Source organism: Sinohyriopsis cumingii, chromosome 16 (assembly GCF_028554795.1).
Source record: "Sinohyriopsis cumingii isolate HCF-2022 chromosome 16, ASM2855479v2, whole genome shotgun sequence".
Classification (NCBI taxonomy): domain Eukaryota; kingdom Metazoa; phylum Mollusca; class Bivalvia; order Unionida; family Unionidae; genus Sinohyriopsis; species Sinohyriopsis cumingii.
In genome coordinates this window covers 60,107,159-60,124,930 of record NC_142976.1, presented here as the reverse complement: position 1 = coordinate 60,124,930, position 17,772 = coordinate 60,107,159, and the positions used below count along the sequence as shown (strand labels likewise).

The 17,772-nt window shown below is 37.2% G+C and overlaps 1 protein-coding gene across 1 annotated transcript; it reads right to left on the bottom strand.

Annotated features, from left to right (window-relative positions):
- Positions 1-1,318: 1,318 nt before the first annotated feature.
- On the bottom strand, positions 1,319-17,152 carry LOC149780517 (uncharacterized). Its single transcript, XM_089937514.1, has 5 exons — positions 16,857-17,152; positions 14,278-14,419; positions 10,222-10,469; positions 9,291-9,400; positions 1,319-4,454 (listed from the first exon to the last, which is right to left on the bottom strand). Exons 1-5 carry the CDS (start codon positions 16,875-16,877, stop codon positions 2,756-2,758), a joined length of 2,220 nt encoding a protein of 739 aa, XP_089793640.1. The 5' UTR covers positions 16,878-17,152; the 3' UTR covers positions 1,319-2,755.
- Positions 17,153-17,772: the final 620 nt, after the last annotated feature.

Sequence of the window (17,772 nt, the reverse complement as noted above, 5' to 3'; positions counted from 1 at the left end):
TGCTCCAAAAAGAGAGATTAAGTCAGCTTGTTTTTTTCTGCTAGGAGGAAGGTGGTATAGGCAGAAACAGTGGACTGAGCTTTGCTCCATTGTGAGTTGCTGTTGTTGTAGAGTTTAACGCCATTTTTCAGCACACGATAGGCTATACATGGCGGCCAGTATTAATGGTGGAGGAAGAACCCGGGAAAACCCCGGAAGGAACCACCGACCCACGAGAAGCTACTGGCAAGCTTTCTCACATACCCACATTGGCTGAATCCGAGACTCGAACCCACGCAGACAGAGGTGAGATGGCAGTGGTCCGTAACGGAGAGCGCTTTAGACCACTCGGCCACTCGGGGCCCCTCCATTGTGAGTGTGGTTTGGACTAGTTCAAACGACGTGTGATCGAAATTGAATGTTTTGGTGAGGTTAGAACGTTTGATCATGGGGTTCTTTGTGATGACAGCTATTCCGCCTCCGCTAGAGTGGCTGGGGAACGACTTGATGGAGTAACCAGTGGGTGTTAGATCTGCGCACTTGGGTTCATCGCCTGATATTATGCCAATATTAAATCGTTAAATTAAATATCTTCAAAACAACAAATTATCGTCAATTCCACCGAGAATACAAATTTTACAGCAATAATTAACAATTTCGCTTGAACGACGTTCGTCACAATTTCCAGCACAAGCGTACCACAAAGATTGTGGTAACACGATACAGCGGGATACTATTGAGTAAGATAGAACCTAAGTCAAATGCCAAGGACAGAGGTGCGCATACGCCATTGTGGATGCCGTCAGAATTACTTTGGTGTTCAAGATTAATGATGATGACACGAAGCAGATATACAGTAGGGCAGTGCCGTTTTAAGGCATGGGCACACCGGGCAGTTGCCCAGGGCCTCGCGCTTCTAGGGGCATCATGCTGCCCATATTGTTCATGAATATTGAAATATCTTTTGGCAATTTAATTTGCTTTAAACGTGCAGTGGGAAACACGTTTCCCAATTTTAAAAAATAGTGACATCTAGCTGAATTCCTGTGGGTGGGTAGAGCCGGTAGGGGGCCCCAGTGCATTGCTTTGCCCAGAGCCTACAATGTTGTTAAGACGGCCCTGCAGTAGGGAATGACTGAACGTTTAATATTACGGTCCAACAGCTAGAAAATGTGAGACCCATGTGTTTTTAGCTATATGAATGACATTATCGTCATGTTGATTCATATACATGTGCTGACCGCTCCGGTGGTCTAGTGGTTAGAGCGTCCGCCTCGGATGCATAGCGATAGAGAAGCTGAAGTTCATCATGGACATCAGTTGACACATCAGAATAACATCAGACAGTACTCTTTTATTTATAACATCAGACAGTATTCATTTACTTATAACATCAAATAGTACTAATATATTTATAACATCGGCTACTACTCATTTACTTGTAACATCAAATAGTACTAATATATTTATGACATCAGCTAGTACTCGTTTACTTGTAGCATCAAATAGTACTAATATGTTTATAACATCAGATAGTACTCATTTACTTGTAACATCAAATAGTACTAATATATTTATGACATCAGCTAGTACTCGTTTACTTGTAGCATCAAATAGTACTAATATGTTTATAACATCAGATAGCACTCATTTACTTGTAACATCAAATAGTACTAATATAATTATAACATCAGCTAGTACTCATTTACTTGTATCATCAAACAGTAGTAATATATTTATAACATCAGACAGTACTCATTTACTTATAACATCAAATAGTACTAATATCATTATAGCATTAGTACTCATTTACTTGTAACATCAAATAGTACAAATATATTTATAGCATCAAAATAGTACCCATTTATTTATAACATCATAGAGTATTCATTTATTTATAGCATTAAATAGTATTCATTTATTTATAAAATAGTACTGATTTAATTATAGCATCAACTAGTACTCATTTATATCAAATGGTACTCATTTATTTTTAGCATCAAATGGTACTCATTTACTTCAAATGGTACTCATTTTTATAGCCTCAAATAGTACTTATTTATATCAAATGGTACTCATTTACTTATAACATCATATAGTACTCATTTATTTATATCATTAGATAGTACTAATATATTTATTTATTTATTTTCTACTTGTATTGTTTAGATACGAATACTAATACCATTCCTCTCTCTAGTCATTATATATTGCATACAGCTTAAAGGTTTTTTGAAGTCATCAAATGATTTGATATTGTTTTGCCTGTTCATGCTCCTGACATAAATAAACTAGCAAGATACCAAACCCTTATTCTGTAGTATTTATAATGTCTTTCCTATGTCCTGTTGTTCCTTGTTTTGACAGGTCTGACAGGAATATCCAATGTTTCCTTTGTTCGTGAAAATGAGAATATGAATATCATCCAAAATTAGGTCGAAATACAAGCAAGCTCCAGCACATTGTTCCAATGAAATAATTTCAACATGGAAAATGTCACAGTATCTCTCCTGAAATATCACTGGTTTGATTTTATTTTGAGGTGGTTCTTTGAATTTTAAAAGTGAACCATTTTCTTGTTTCGTTTATTTTACCGACAAAGCATTCTGGTCTCCACTGTCGTACAGTTGGAGAGAGAGAGAGAGAGAACGGCATAACATATTCCTTTTTGACTTAGGGAGTGCCACTGTGATTTGTAACACCACCTGAAAACGATTCGTCATAAATTGCACTTGCCAGTTATATATGCCCGAGATACATGCATTTTTATCGCCATTTACCTTGCATTTTTAATTTGCAAAGTTCCTTGTATTTGTTTCTTACATAAAGCCATATCTACTGGCGATGTTGGGTATACATTATTACACGGATTCGGCTTTTCTTGCGCTGCTAATGTCTGTACGTAACTCGTAGATGAATCTCCCGCGCTTGCTTTTGCAGTGTCAATTTGTACAGTTGATGGCATGTCTTTCCTTTCATTTATTACAGCAAGCTGTCCCTTTTCATCTAAATTTCCTTGATTTTCTACATTTCGAAATCTTGTTGGTATGGACATTTTGGAGACCCCAGAGTCGTTTTTATACATTTCCCATGGCCAAATACCACGGTAATCGCAGTAGAAAGTAATATACGGTGATTTAATACTGAATACAGGGCACGCGTCATCAGAACCAACAGTCCATGCGGATTTGATTGATTCGGAGGCGGAACTTTGATACTGCACTGTTCCAGATGATGTCAGAAGAATAGCCCCTGAAAACGGCTCATCGTCCCCTTTATCGGTCCTGCTGTAGAATGGTCGACATACCCTGCCACATTTATCAAATGCTGATACGAGAGTCTCTGTGTGTTGGTACAATGGCTTCCGTACGGCTATTGAAATGGAGGACACAGCGATCTCTTGTCTGTTATCTACGATTGCAAACTCCTCGTACTGCCCAATATAGTTTAATCCAATGGAGACAACTTTGATCTTGCCAGCTACAGTGTCTTCTATTTTACAGTCTTTATAAGTAGCTTGATTCGATTCTGGTATGGAAGTCGCGGATTGTTGCCCGCTACTTTTGAGGTAGCTAAATCTTCGAAAAGACGGTGGCCGTTTGGATATAATCCTAACAGGAACATATACCCAGTTATTGACATCAACTACTCCATTGATGGCGAAGTTATTTTGAGCTGGACGGTCAGTTTCTGGTATAGGACACATTTCCCGATCCGGTCGACCCATCCCGCTTAAAATATTGACATAATTTGTGAGTCCAGGAACATCAGATATGGCTCTTGACACGCATCTTGGACGTGTGGCGTTCGTGTCACAGCGCAAGAATCTAGATCCGCACCGAGGTCTCAGCGCTGTGCACGACGGGATAGGATCATATTGGACCAAATTTGAAAACCCCGTACCAAAGCCTTGAATATTTGAAACTCTGACGAAAGAGAAACCCATGTCAGACTCGGGGGCGTGTTCGCTTGGCAAGCGTCCGTTATTCCGATCCCAGGGGTAGTCCCTGGTAGGGTCCAAGCTAGACTGAAACTGGCGTATTCGAAAGCTTTCCCAGATCAAATCGACAAAAGCATGATGTAAAAAGAAAAGTGGATCATGTGGCGCACTGACTAAGTTTCGCATTGAACCTCCAATCCACTGATGAACTGCCCCGTGCTGGTCTTCCAAACTGTCACCAAATGGTGCGGTTGGCTGGAAAATCTGTTCATTTCTCTGTTTAGATAAAACTCTCTGTAAGCCGTCGTACGAGAAAAGTTCACCGCTTGCTCCGATTTGGCGTTCGAAGTATTGAATTGGATTTATCTTAGTCCAGTTTGAGAAAGGTCCTGTGATTGGTTCGCCGAAGCCGTTACCTAGGAACTCATCTGCCCACATGACAGATTGGGTAGGGTCATGCATCTCTCTATCCAAAGCAGATGCCCAGTATGGAAGAGTTACACCTGGCACTTTTGTGCGGAGAAGTGTTTCAAACCTTTAAAATATAAAAAGTATGCTCTTATTTATTTATTATAGGAAAATGTTGGCATGATCCTGAGAGAAACATTATGCAGGCAATATTTAAAGGGAGAAAAGTCCTAATTGCAAATTACTCCGCACACAATTTTGCCACCCACTCCCTATGCCAAACAAAGTTCCACATAACATATTATGCTATTGTAATACATACAACTTACCATTGTATTATACATTTTTGTTGATTTTGTTTTTCTTCAAAATAATTAAATAAATTATTTTGCATATTCTTTGAGACAACAAATACCTCACGCTTAACTTACGGCTTTAGAGCTTTCCCTCCTGAAGTTGTATGATAGATTTTCGTTAATCCATTGCGTATTCTTTGTTTGCAGTTTCTACTTTAGCTATTTCTACATAGTTAACTCTGCAGACGAAAGCAGTAGTGTGTTAATGGGGATTTTATTCAGCATTGATTTCACGAAGAATAGGAAGCGCATCAGAGATGATCATCGTCATATACATCATTGATGTCTTTAGCGAGTTCATACATCAGCGCATGCAACATCTCCGCGTCCAAGATGTTATTGGTGAGCGATCGCTGTCAAATCAATGTGGCCTAATTGATAAATTCTGGCGCGTTGTTGCGTGTGCGAACCGACCCCCAAAAGTGTTCCAGATGATCCACAAGTTCACTGGTTTATTGATGGTCTGCCGTCGCGCAATGAACGATGTCTCTTTGTTCATGTAAACGTTGCGTCAAGCTGATACCCTGATTACTACATGTTTTCAACATGAACAGCTACATTTTTTTTTTTGGCGCACAGGTTTGGCAACAGCTTGTTACATACTCTTTACATGTGCCCGGTAACAGCGACTAATCAGCACTTTTACAGGTATAACCAATATTGTGCAACCAATACTGCCTCCACGGCCAACAATTAATCGTTGTGCGCTTGATGTAGCTCGTTGGGGGTATTTCATTCCAACCTCCAGGAAACAGCCATAGTCGCTGCCTGCTGGTGTTATATTTTTTTCATATATTTCTTTTTCATATCTTTCGGGATCAATCCATTGAAAGCAGCCAACAGGCGTAGGGGTGACTTGCTATCGATATACCGCTATAGATACCACGTTCCAAAAACAGATGTTGGTTTATGTCTATTAAAAGTTCCAGCTCAACGCAGGTTTTCAACATCATTGCATCCCAGGCCATTGCCTGGGACGAGAAGTGGTGCGCGCTGGGTCGAGCTTGTACACGACTATGGCAGTATATAGAAACACCTAAAACACATCCACGAGCAGCAACACATCCGTGCGCAGGTATGGCTCGTGATAGTCACTGTGCTTTTGACAACCGAAGGCGGAACAGAGGTTGTTCGCCTAATCATTAGCAGTTATGTCTTCGCGGGACAGCGACGAATAAAAATCATAAATCAATGGCAACTTAGTTTCATCAAACCTAATCCAGTCACTCGTGTGGGTAAATTTCTTTATGCGTGAGAAAGCCGAATTCTAACTTTCTGTTCCATTACCATCCGGGAAAGTACTATCACTTCAGCGAGTGATTATAAAACGACCGTTGCCGTTTGCCGCAATCTTTCTTACCAGTATATCAAGAATGGAATTAAGGAATTGCAAAAAGTCAATAAATCGTTGATTACCTAACCTAAACTTCAAATATATTTCCACATTATTCGTGATGAAAGATATTGTCGCGTTTGATGCAACTGAGACTGCACGCCAGATCCAGTGGTCATAGTAGCAACACAAGGTGTGAAACATTCGGAGTCTGCTTAAATCACATACGGGACCTTCATCTTCCGTTGCACCGCCGTCAATTTCGGAATAGTCTTGCTTGATCCTGGCATGATTGTACTATTCGGCTTTTCAGCTATTCTGCCACAGTAAAAGTAATGCGTATCAGGTAACTGTTGTGTGTTGAATACACGTAGACAATGTCAACACAGGTATTTTTGGTCTTGTTTTTGCTGTGCAGGTACACCATCCGGGATATACTTTTTATCTGCATGTAATGCCGCGCCATTGGGCCATCCATTTCGGTCATTAACAACAGATCAACTTCGGTTCGCTCGCGTGCACGTGTGGGTCGTCATTTCTGATATAAAGCCTTTGTTCCATGCGAACAGATTAACTGCGATACCAGGATTGAGCTCTTCAGTCTTTTTGTCAGTTATGTATATATAAGAAATTCAGTGTTACCTAACTTGGGTTCCCCTGGATTCTGTTTATATTTTCAAGGCTGATCTGTATGATCGCTCGCAGGATGCAGCGCAGATACGATCGCTTATTCGATACATCAGTTGTCATCGTTTTCCACGTTTATTACTGTGCGCGGTAGAACTGGACAGACGTAAAAACTGGTACGGGAAAATGTGAAAATGAACTTTCAAGCATCTGTAAAGCATCCATCCTGAATCTCCTCTTCAGTATTTTTCAAACCTCTCTAGGATCCTTGCAATACCTTTGTTGATTTCATAATTGATAGTCTCGTTGTATTTACGGTTCAAGATCAGAAGGGCATCACTTCGAAACGAGGTTATAAAAGGGAGAAAAGCCTTTTTTCGTTAAATGAATAGGCATGATAAATTCCATATTCATCGCGTTAGTTGCCTTGATTCCGGACGGCAGCACCGTTTCGCCCACGTGCTGAACATTGTGATGATTCCATGGCGCATCCGTGACAAACTGCTCAGGGTCTATGTTTGCTTTGTATACAGCTGGAACGCTTGCACTGTAATCTTGAAGATCTCGACAGCGCTTGTCCAGCTTGAACTTGGGGACTTGGGCTCGTCTGCGAATACACGCGGCAGCTACAGGGGCGAAAATGGCTGAGATATGAATACTGTTTTGTTTATCAGTGACCACATGTGCGATTTCGGCATATTTAACCCGTGACGCAATTTTGATATGCAACTGCGCTGCTGTTGGCGTGTAGCTGTCTCATGGTCGGCCGCGAGTCTTCTGGAGAAAGTCATAATAACATAAGTAAATCTTCTCTTCGTGTACCTCTCAGTATCTTTATTCAACCGTTTATAACGGTTAGACTAACCTGATTCATAGTTTGTCTTACAACCGTCTGATCTTGCAACTTGACCTATGTCGTAATTAATTTCAGTGCATAAAGAGCCTCAGAGTTTATTATTTAAGAACAAATCCACGCTCCTGACAACTCGTACTCTTTCAGAATACATCTCTTCCTGAAGACAGTTTTGACCCTAGGTTCAGCTATGTTTTAGCACAGTGTCTTTGCGTATGAACGCATCAGTACGCTGCCTGAATCCTATAGTTCATCTGTTATCACAGTTTGAAATCCAATATGAAAAACAAGGAATAAGCAAATAAATTATTTTGGCGGTTGATATGCGTTTTATTGTGACGTTACTGGTATATTGTGACGTCTGCCGCGTACTACCTTTCAAGGTAGCCATCCCTGTGATCCGTCTCTGTAAGTAAAGAATTCATGACACTTTCTTCGTACGTATTAGATATAATCTTCATATTCTGCACGTAAGCCATTGTAGAGAAATATCACATTAAATGCAGTTTTAATTAAGTGTTCTGCAGTTATCGAAGCGTATGTTTTCACAAGTTGGTATTTTATTACCTTACATAGTTGTGACTGTGATCTTAAGTTGCAGTTATCGAAGCGTGCGGTTTTCACCAGTGGGCATTTTACTACCATACGTCGTTGTGGCTGTGATCTTAAGTTGCAGTTATCGAAGCGTGCGGTTTTCACCAGTTGGCATTTTACATCGTTGTGGCTGTAATGTTAAGTTACAGCTATAGAAGCGTACGGTTTTCACCAGTTGGCATTTTACTACCATACATCGTTGTGGCTGTAATGTTAAGTTGCAGCTGTCGAAGCGTACGATTTTCACCAGTTGGCATTTTACTACCATACATCGTTGTGGCTGTGATCTTAAGTTGCAGTTATCGAAGCGTGCGGTTTTCACCAGTTGGCATTTTACATCGTTGTGGCTGTAATGTTAAGTTACAGCTATCGAAGCGTACGGTTTTCACCAGTTGGCATTTTACTACCATACATCGTTGTGGCTGTGACATTATCCTTCCCCAAGAGACGTAACTAGCTATGGGGAGTATGGGACAAAACCCTCAAGCTGAATAGGGGAAATAACTACGAAAATTTCACTGGAAAATGGCGAAACTCAAACTTGATCATTGTCTTCTTGAGATTATCCCCAGACCAAATATGGTTTCACTCCTTAATGTCCTTTAAAATTTATTCAACACGTGTGACGTAAAGACGGATGCACGGGAATATGACGTACTGCAAAATGAGTACGCACTTTTCCTTTTCGCTCAGATTGAATTCGATTAGATCAAAACTGAAACGACTTTCAGAGATATAATAAGGTCTTAAGCGGCTTCATTTAGTTTTCTTCATATTTCAAGAAGCATTTCAAGCAGTTTTATTATTTCACAATGTCATTACCATTCTTTCATCCACTGCTTCCAAACCATTCATACATCAACCCACACCTTCATCCTCTTGCTCTAACCCCTACCACAAGCATTACCATTTACCAGCTCTAATATGCAACGTTACTACACTTATTTCGGATGTTGCTACAATTTGCATACCTAATAAAATCACCACCACCATCGCTACCACTACTACCTATAATCACTGATCACATTGCTTCCAATACTTTTACCAAGTTGTCTACCATCATCATGTTCATCACCCCGACAATAGTTACCGCCACCACCACCAACAACACCACAACAACAACAGCTTAATCTTTTTGTTACTGCTACTACTACTACTAATGTCGCAACCAAAACCACTACCACTACTGCTACTACTTACATGTACAGGTAGACCCTATGCCAGGCTACGAAGGCAGGACCAAAGTGACTGCGGAGTATGTTTATTAAATGAAGGTCAGTGAAGTTGTCGTACACGTTAGGTTCCAGACTCTAAAAGAATCGAAATAATGGAGTCAAATTAAAACATAACAATGTCAACATCTCATCAAAGCCCCCTCCCCCCCCCACACACACACACACGCACACAAGAAAATTAATAAAATCTATGGAGACAAAAAATAAAATCAAACTAAAGCGAACCATTTAAAAAATATATTAGAAAAAAACAAGCGAACAATAAAAAAACATGTCCAATACTTCCTATCCAGTGCAGTTTTTTTATACGATCGGAGTCTCCAAGAACGGTCCAAACTTAAAACACGATTTAAGGATTAAGTTGAAACTCTGCACAATATACGGTGATGCTACTTCTAAACTTCAATTGTAAATTAAACTTCTACTAGAAATTTAGAGAGATCTCATTCTATTCTAGTAAATGGTTATTTTATGTCATGTCCATTTTTTCACCAAAGCTTTATTTCTGTTTTAATCCCAGTTTGTTTTCAAAATCATCAGAAACATGTTTGAAATACAATTTAGGTCATGTTGTGACAAGATTCAGTGTCTTTGTTGTGTGATAAATAGACTGGTTATGAAACTGTTTGTTATATGCATTGTGTCTCTCTGTTTTGTGATAAATAGATTGGTTATGGAACTATTTTTTATATGCATTGTGTCTACTGTTTTATAATAAATAGATTGGTAGTGAAACTTGTCTTTATATATATTGTCACAGATGAAATTATATGTTCGCTGTTTAAAAAAAAATATTTCCACTAGTATATGTTTCTTTGAATAAATTTAATTTTAGGTAGTTTAGGAACACAATTTAGTATAAAAAGCATAAAAAAGGAAACGAAGGTAATAATTACCTTGTCATTTTTAAGCATATTTACGGCCCGGAAGAAGTCGTTTCTCTCGCTATCTGTGAGCATGCGTATTTCTTTCCTGACCCTGGCCCCAGCTTGTCGCTTGACTCTTAATCCTTTGAATAGTAGGTCCAGCTCCGGATCTAGAAGTCCTTTAAAAAATTGTTCCGTGTTGAAATTAATCGTGTGCTGTACGTGGGGAGTTATTTTGTACGTGAAACGTTGCACGCAGCTCCAAAATATTTGTTCCCCTGAAAGATGTTGAAGAAAAAAGAAATACTTGAAACTGTGATGCTTCTAGTTAGCTAAATAAATCAGAATATACTCAACGGGTTTGGTTCTATGTTATAGTGCATTTATAGAGAAAGGACCCTACTGCAGTATAAACTCTTTCCGGTGTAATATTTTATTTGTGAACTCAGCTGAACAGATGGACAAATTTCGTATAGGATTTCGACCAAATCTAGTGTATGCATTTTGTCAACATAAGTAACATTAAACTCAGACGGGAATATTGCTGTTCATTTAGTTGTTCAGAAGCGTACAATGTGTCGCGTCATCTTATAGCTTGTTTTTTCTCTCTTTATTCCCGGAGTAAAAAGAGTCACTTACGGAGATGTGACAGTCGCTATGTACGTTTCTCCCTTTGTCTCCTACGGATTTTACTACCATTGCTAGAAAATAATAATAATAACAATAATAATAATAATAATAATAATAATAATAATAATAATAGTCACTGAGCCACTGTGTTATGTATATGCCTCCCTTTGTCTCCTACGGCTTTTACTACAGTTGCTAGAAATAATAATAATAATATAATAATAATAATAGTCACTGTGCCACCATGTGATGTATACTATTCCAAGGCTCAGATCACATCGATCATGTAATTGCTATAAAAAGCATTACCTATGCACACCTATATATTATAATAAGCATCTTTATAAACATTTGGACATACACTTACATGACACTTGTCTGTTACGCGATCCCTACCGGTTGTGTCAAACTGTGCAGTGAATAAATATGTTCTGCTGCCCGAGGCCAGCATCATTAAAATATGGGAAACACATGTAAAGAAAACAAAGCCCCCGGTCATGTAATAAATTAATATTAAAGATAATTATATCCGAATCAAAGAATAAATGAGTAGTGGATAAACCGTAATCGGTGTACATTTCCTGTACTTTGTTGGTCACGTATACCATAGTCGTTCATATACAAGACAAAGCAGACGAGATCTAAATCTTTAGAGAAGTCGAAAGATTTATTGAATGAGGAGAGAACTTGTAATTTCTTTGGCATTAATTTCTTCTATGCCGTTTATTGTTGCAAGACCAAGGAAGTCGCACATTGACATGATTATGTGACATTTTTGTTGTTGCATTTGTTGGTATAAACGACATTTTTTAACACATTATTGTGTGTCACATGGATGAAAAGAGAACATTTCTCAAAGACACAAAGAGACAGCCGATTCGCGCTGTCCTGGACGGGTGTCGAACCTGCGACTCTTGGATGACGGGTCCGATGCACTACCAACTGTGCCATTGAGGCTCCATATGAGGAGTACATGACAGTTGCATGCTATATAAGAACAAATAAAATAAAGAGGTAACCCAAGTATAAAAATATTTATATTTCACTTATAGATAGCGTACTATTTCAAATAATATATTAAATATAATTTGTTTCTCTGGTCGATTATTGTCTTTCTTGCCTTAACCTATCATTTAACGAATTCAACCTTTAATTTTGAATAATCTGTATTACATGATAATTATTCAGAGCGTCAGTGTCTTGTTAACTTGTTTGTACCACCTAAAAACAATGCAATTATTGTTATTTTTAAAAACCTTCTAAAGATCTGTAAACAACCACTCGGGGATAACTTAATTTGAAATGCGGTTCGTGCATATTTGTAAATTTTATCAATTCGTCACTGTCAAATTCTTTCCGGATGTCATAGCTGATACATGCATTTTTAAATACTAAAGAATAAAATATTTACAATTTTGGTCATGACAATAAATTATATTTCGTGACATCATTCATGACCAGGTGTTAAGCATCTATCAAAATGGCTAATGTTCAACGACCAAAGATGGGACGCCGGATGTAGTGATGCACGCAAGCAAATCATTGAATAATAATGTAAACTGTGGTATCAAAGAGAGGAAAGTTTTTAAAACAGACGCGAAAAGAATAAATATATATATATTTATATATATATATATATATATATATATATATATATATATATATATATATATATATATATATATATATATATAAGTCGGTTTTAAAATATACAAAATAAATCGCGTTATCAAATTTAAGACTTAATAAAATTGATGCAGGCACATAGTTTAGGTGTAGTCATTTGATATTTTATATCACCCAAAATAATATGTTCCGCCTTTCTTTTGAATCCGTATATGCCACTCATAACATTAATCTTCCGCTTTTCCATAAATTGCATGGTGCTTGAAGGTACCTTAGTTATGTGTTTTGGTTTCTTTGTTCAGTTAAAAAGATAACGATGCCTTCGCTAGTCTGAAACCCTAAAGAATTGTTTACTAAAATGCGGACGGTATCGATGCCTTACAAAGGTCTTTTTAAAAACCTTTGTCCAGGATAATGCCAAAGGTCTTTTTAAAACATTTATCCTTTGTTAAGTATATTTGATTTATGTCTGATTTAATTGTTTTTAAGTTTTAAAATCTTTCTAATTTTTTTAAGTTTATTATATGTCATAGTAATATAGTTCTGTTTACTAGGAACTCGTACTTTTTCCAGAAAATAGTTTGACCTTGACAGTTCATTTTTGTAAACATAAGGCTGACCTGGTTCCCGACCTAAATTAAAAAATTTAGTAACAGTCACGTCAACAAGTTCTTTTTTTGTTTGTTTATTTTTAATGTGGGAGTAATAAGAGTGAGATCGAGGCTGTATTGGATACGTGACCTTAGGCTTGTAAATAGTTTTTAGTGAAGTAAAGAACTTTTTTTTATTCTTAGAGTCAAATGATTGGTTTTTATCAAGGTCTTAATTGGGCTACGTGATTTTTTTAATATGTAAACATGATCACGTGATCCTCTATTTCGTAATTTAGGCATTTCCGAAGTTGCGCTTTAGTTAGTGTTAATAAGTGATGCTTAGAGAGAATTTAGTCAGTCTGGGCTTAAAAACGCTTGAAGTCAAGGTGTTTCCTTCTGTTGAAGCCCGTTTTCGGGTTTTATGTTAATTTTTCATCATATTATTTGGATTCAAAAGGCTTAATTCTTTTTTCCTGGAAATATACGTGTGCTCATACAGAACTCTTCAACAAAGACATATCTTAAAAATTTTATTTGGATTTCCAAAACCGGAGGATTATTTATTGTGTTTTACAAGGAACTGTAGACAACCACACTGTACCGGATATAGCATACGTCATCGCCTTCCATCTTGGATTTTTCGTCGAGACTCGAACTTGAAATCATTAGAACATTTCATTATTAGGACTTCTAAAATTTTATTCGTGGATTATTCTTGGATTATTTTTTTATTTGATTCTTAAAATCGTAAGTTCTTATTTTTTACTTTTATAATATTTTTCCAGGGAAATAAATTATTTGTTAAATTTTTCAAAGCTTGTTGTTTTCAGTCTTTCTTGTGTTGCTATTTATTCGAGCCTAAACAGGCAACATAAGACCTTGATAATGTCCAAGGTCATATTTTTGCTTTTTGTTTTAAAATTTTAACAATTCGCTGAATTCCATGCAAAGAATGAAGATTAAAGCAATGTGATTTATTACTGATGGAGAGGTTATATGAAGTTTTATATAATTCTAATATTTATAATTTTTTTAATATTGCGCACTTTAAGCTTGACTAAAACAAAAGTACATTTTAAGTTTGTTATAATCATTGAGTGGCACGTGTCAAAACTATGTGTAATACAGAAGATCCAAGCAGTTGTTGTCGAAGGCACGTGTTTGCTTTTTGTGAAAATTTAAAACTTGTCGGCAGCATATATTCTAGATGCCTCACTGTATATACCCCGATACCTACCCGGCGTCCTAGTTAGATCCGTCCTATTTTTAGCATCTTCGAAGCAAGACTGCAGTTCCGGCGGAAGTCCAGTTTTCTCTAGTTGCATCACAATATGACGTGGTAACATAAGGAACAGAAAGGTTACATAAAATACGACCATCTGAAACATTAGTAGATAGATGGATATAAATACAGGCATTAATGGGTATCTAGTGAAGTACACTGTTAGACTAAGACAGACGGACATACAATAATGCTCTAACACCAGCAGAGATATAAATGTCTAGCTAAACGAAGGTTGGATTTCTGAATTTGATGACTGATATTTTTGTCCCTTCTGAATTATTATATGCTGTATAAGCTGACGGCAATATACTGCCAATAGCCCTGAAAAAATTGATGTGTCGTGAGAGCAGAGACAAATTCTGCTTGTTAGCCTTGAAATTTATGTAAAAGTCCAAGTTTTTATAATGATAAATCTTCCATTGAAGGTAAGATAAATTCCAAATACACACTGAAATGTTCACCAAAATTGATTGACAAAATTTGAAGTTATGACTATTTGAATATCTATGTGCCCCGTGCCTGATTAAGGCCTTTCAGGGCTCTAAGCACTTAAAATATTATGGTGCCCTCTCCAATAAAATGTGAAACTAAAAACCCAACGTCCCAAATCAAAATACTCGTACATGGAGATCGAAATGGTCATATATGATTCATTTAGTTTTATTATCGGGACCCCGAGTGGCCGAGCGGTCTAAAGCGCTGTCCGTTAAGGATCACTGCCATCTCACCTCTGTCTGCGTGGGTTCGAGTCTCGGATTCAGCCAGTGTGGAAAAGCTTGCCAGTAACTTCTCGTGGGTCTTTGGTTCTTTCCGGGGTTTTCCCGGGTTCTTCCTCCACCATTAATACTGGCCGCCATGCATAGTCTATCTTGTGCTGAAAAATGGCGTTAAACCCTAAAACAACAACAGTTTTATTATCGACAATTATTGTGAATTTTTACTGGTGCTTTAAGCACTTGCATAGTCTACTTAATGGGTAATCCGCACTGTATGCGCCGATTTGTGGCTGTCATGATAAGAGATGCGCTAAGAATCCTTGCGGCATGGTTTCAGCCTTGCTGTAAATAGGCTTCATTCACACACACATAACAAGCAATAGTGGTGGCCAGTGGGCAATCGTTAGTTGCAGAGAGTGTTTCAATGACAAGTGGATGTAGTCCTCGAACGATCACAGTTGAAGTGTAGAAAAATTATGGTCCTAATAGAATAGTATAACATCTGCTGCAATCATATTTTCGGTTTCTCGACCAAACCTTCTGAGTCATTTTCCATCTATCTAGGCATGACTGATACCAAAAATGTACTCATTTTAAATTAAATATAAAATTGCTCTTTTAAAATTAAACACTTATTTTCTTTAACCAAAGTATATTCAATCCTAATTATTAAATGCTCTGCACCATAACTGCCATAAAGAAACCTCCACACGAAAATTATCAATCGCTATGGTCTTTCACAATGGTGGTTATGTACTAAACATGGGTAAAAAAAAAGAGCACGTCGAGTGGAATTCTCACAATATAGGGTATTACGAATTTGCTTATTATTATTCGTAGCTTTCATTGTGACATCACAGCGCGCGACTTTCGATCCGGATTGTACTGGATCACACCTTTATATTCATTTCGTCCAATAATGTCGTCATACTTTAACACGGATTTTGCCGTATGCATTTCTTCTGGTATCTAAATAATTACTTTCCAAAGGAATGTGTATGTACAAGAATCCAAAAGATGTGAATACTTACCCCTTAAAGGTGTGTAGAATCAAATTCTAAACACAGTACACCCATTACTTAAACAGTGGGTGCTGAATGCCTACATGACCTGTGTGACTTTTACTATAGACTATTCACATGCGCTGTAACATTTATTTTTAGAATCACTTATCTAGCAATGGTGTGGCTTCGCAGTAGCCAATTGGAAACCTTTTTTTTCTTCAGTTTTGATGATGCTATATATGAAGTGTGTCTAGGGTGCATGCCCTTACAAGGTATGACTGTTATAGCAGACAGGTCGATAACTTAGTTTCATCTTGATCATGATCTTCTTCTTCATCTTCTTTTTCTTTATCATCGTCATCATCATCATCATGTTTTTCTTCTTCTTCTTCAGAACTGCATCATTGATTTTAATATAAACGGTTTAAAGCTTACATGGGGCCATCGATGTCTGTGATCAGACCCAAAGTGATGGCGATAACCGCTTCCAGGACTTATTTCCGCAAAGCTATAGACAAGATGGCATTATCGAAGAAGATAGAATAAAGCTCATAGTTTGATTTTGCACATTTCGCAGTTAGGAGTAAGTCCTTAAACTTCGCTTTTATATTTGTGTACTTCAAAAGTGACGCTTTGGAAGTACAATCCGAAGTTAATAGTATATTTTGAATTTATTTCAAGGTCAGTTTAGAACCAAAACAAACAGTTATGCATCACATTGGCTGATCTTGGTGCACAACGACTTATGAAAAGGAAAACAAAGTTTAAAAAGGTAGATATTAAAGAATAAACGTTCAAGAAATTCACTTACTATCGTGTTATCCTTTGCCATGTTGTATCCTGTATATCAACGTAAGAAAAGGCCAATGCACTTTCTGGGGACTTCCTTATATAAGGCGAAAGCCTTTGCTGACATCGTGACATGCAATCAGTATTTCATGAAATCCTTCAAATAAATTAATAGCTCCGTTTCTAAGTTCACTTGGCGCTGCTATCAACCAAACAATTGCAGCTATCATACGGAGGTCTGTTTCCATTCATATCCTTATGTTTTTCTTTAAGTATGATGTTTAATTTTCATGCGTGTAGGTTCCAATAAATGTTTCATTTGTTGAGAAGTACTTCAATATGGAATTATAAAGGTTTCCTATACTTTTGGCATTATTAAATTACAGGAAATAAAAGAAGACACGATATCATTTAACATGCAGTAAACCACAGACAATAAATCTTTCGAAAAAGTGTTAAATTACAAGAAGGACAGGTAGTGGCAGACATACATTTTTTTTAGACCCAAGGAATATAATTATGTATGCACATGCCTTAACAAGTAATCAATCACCTCAGTTTAATGCCTTATTTTTGTATATCCGCAAGATATCACCGGAAACAATTTCATTGCAGTAACGTTATAATTTATGCATTCGTGATTTTTATGAACCAGGAGGACTAAAGACTTAGACAAATGGTTTTCCTAAGTACTGTGATGTCGCATCGCATCTAATACTAATTTTCTTGGATTTTGTGGTTGCTAAAACCATGAAATTAAAGTCCTCACAAGTGATGATTGTTCTGTGGAAACAATGTGACCACTTTCTCTATACGAAAATACAAATATAATGAAGCCGATATTATAATAATAATAATAATAATAATAATAATAATAATAATAATAATAATAATAATGATAATAATAATAAGTTCCCGAATTGTATGTGGCGTTTCAA

Bases quoted from the DNA above. Each gene is read 5' to 3' on its own strand.
- LOC149780517 (XM_089937514.1), bottom strand. From the start codon at position 16,877: ATGGCAAAGGATAACACGATA. The intron at 14,420-16,856 runs GTAAGTGAATTT...CTAATGTTTCAG, and splicing joins TGGCAAAGGATAACACGATA to ATGGTCGTATTTTATGTAAC. The intron at 9,401-10,221 runs GTAATTATTACC...CGATTCTTTTAG, and splicing joins ATATGCTTAAAAATGACAAG to AGTCTGGAACCTAACGTGTA.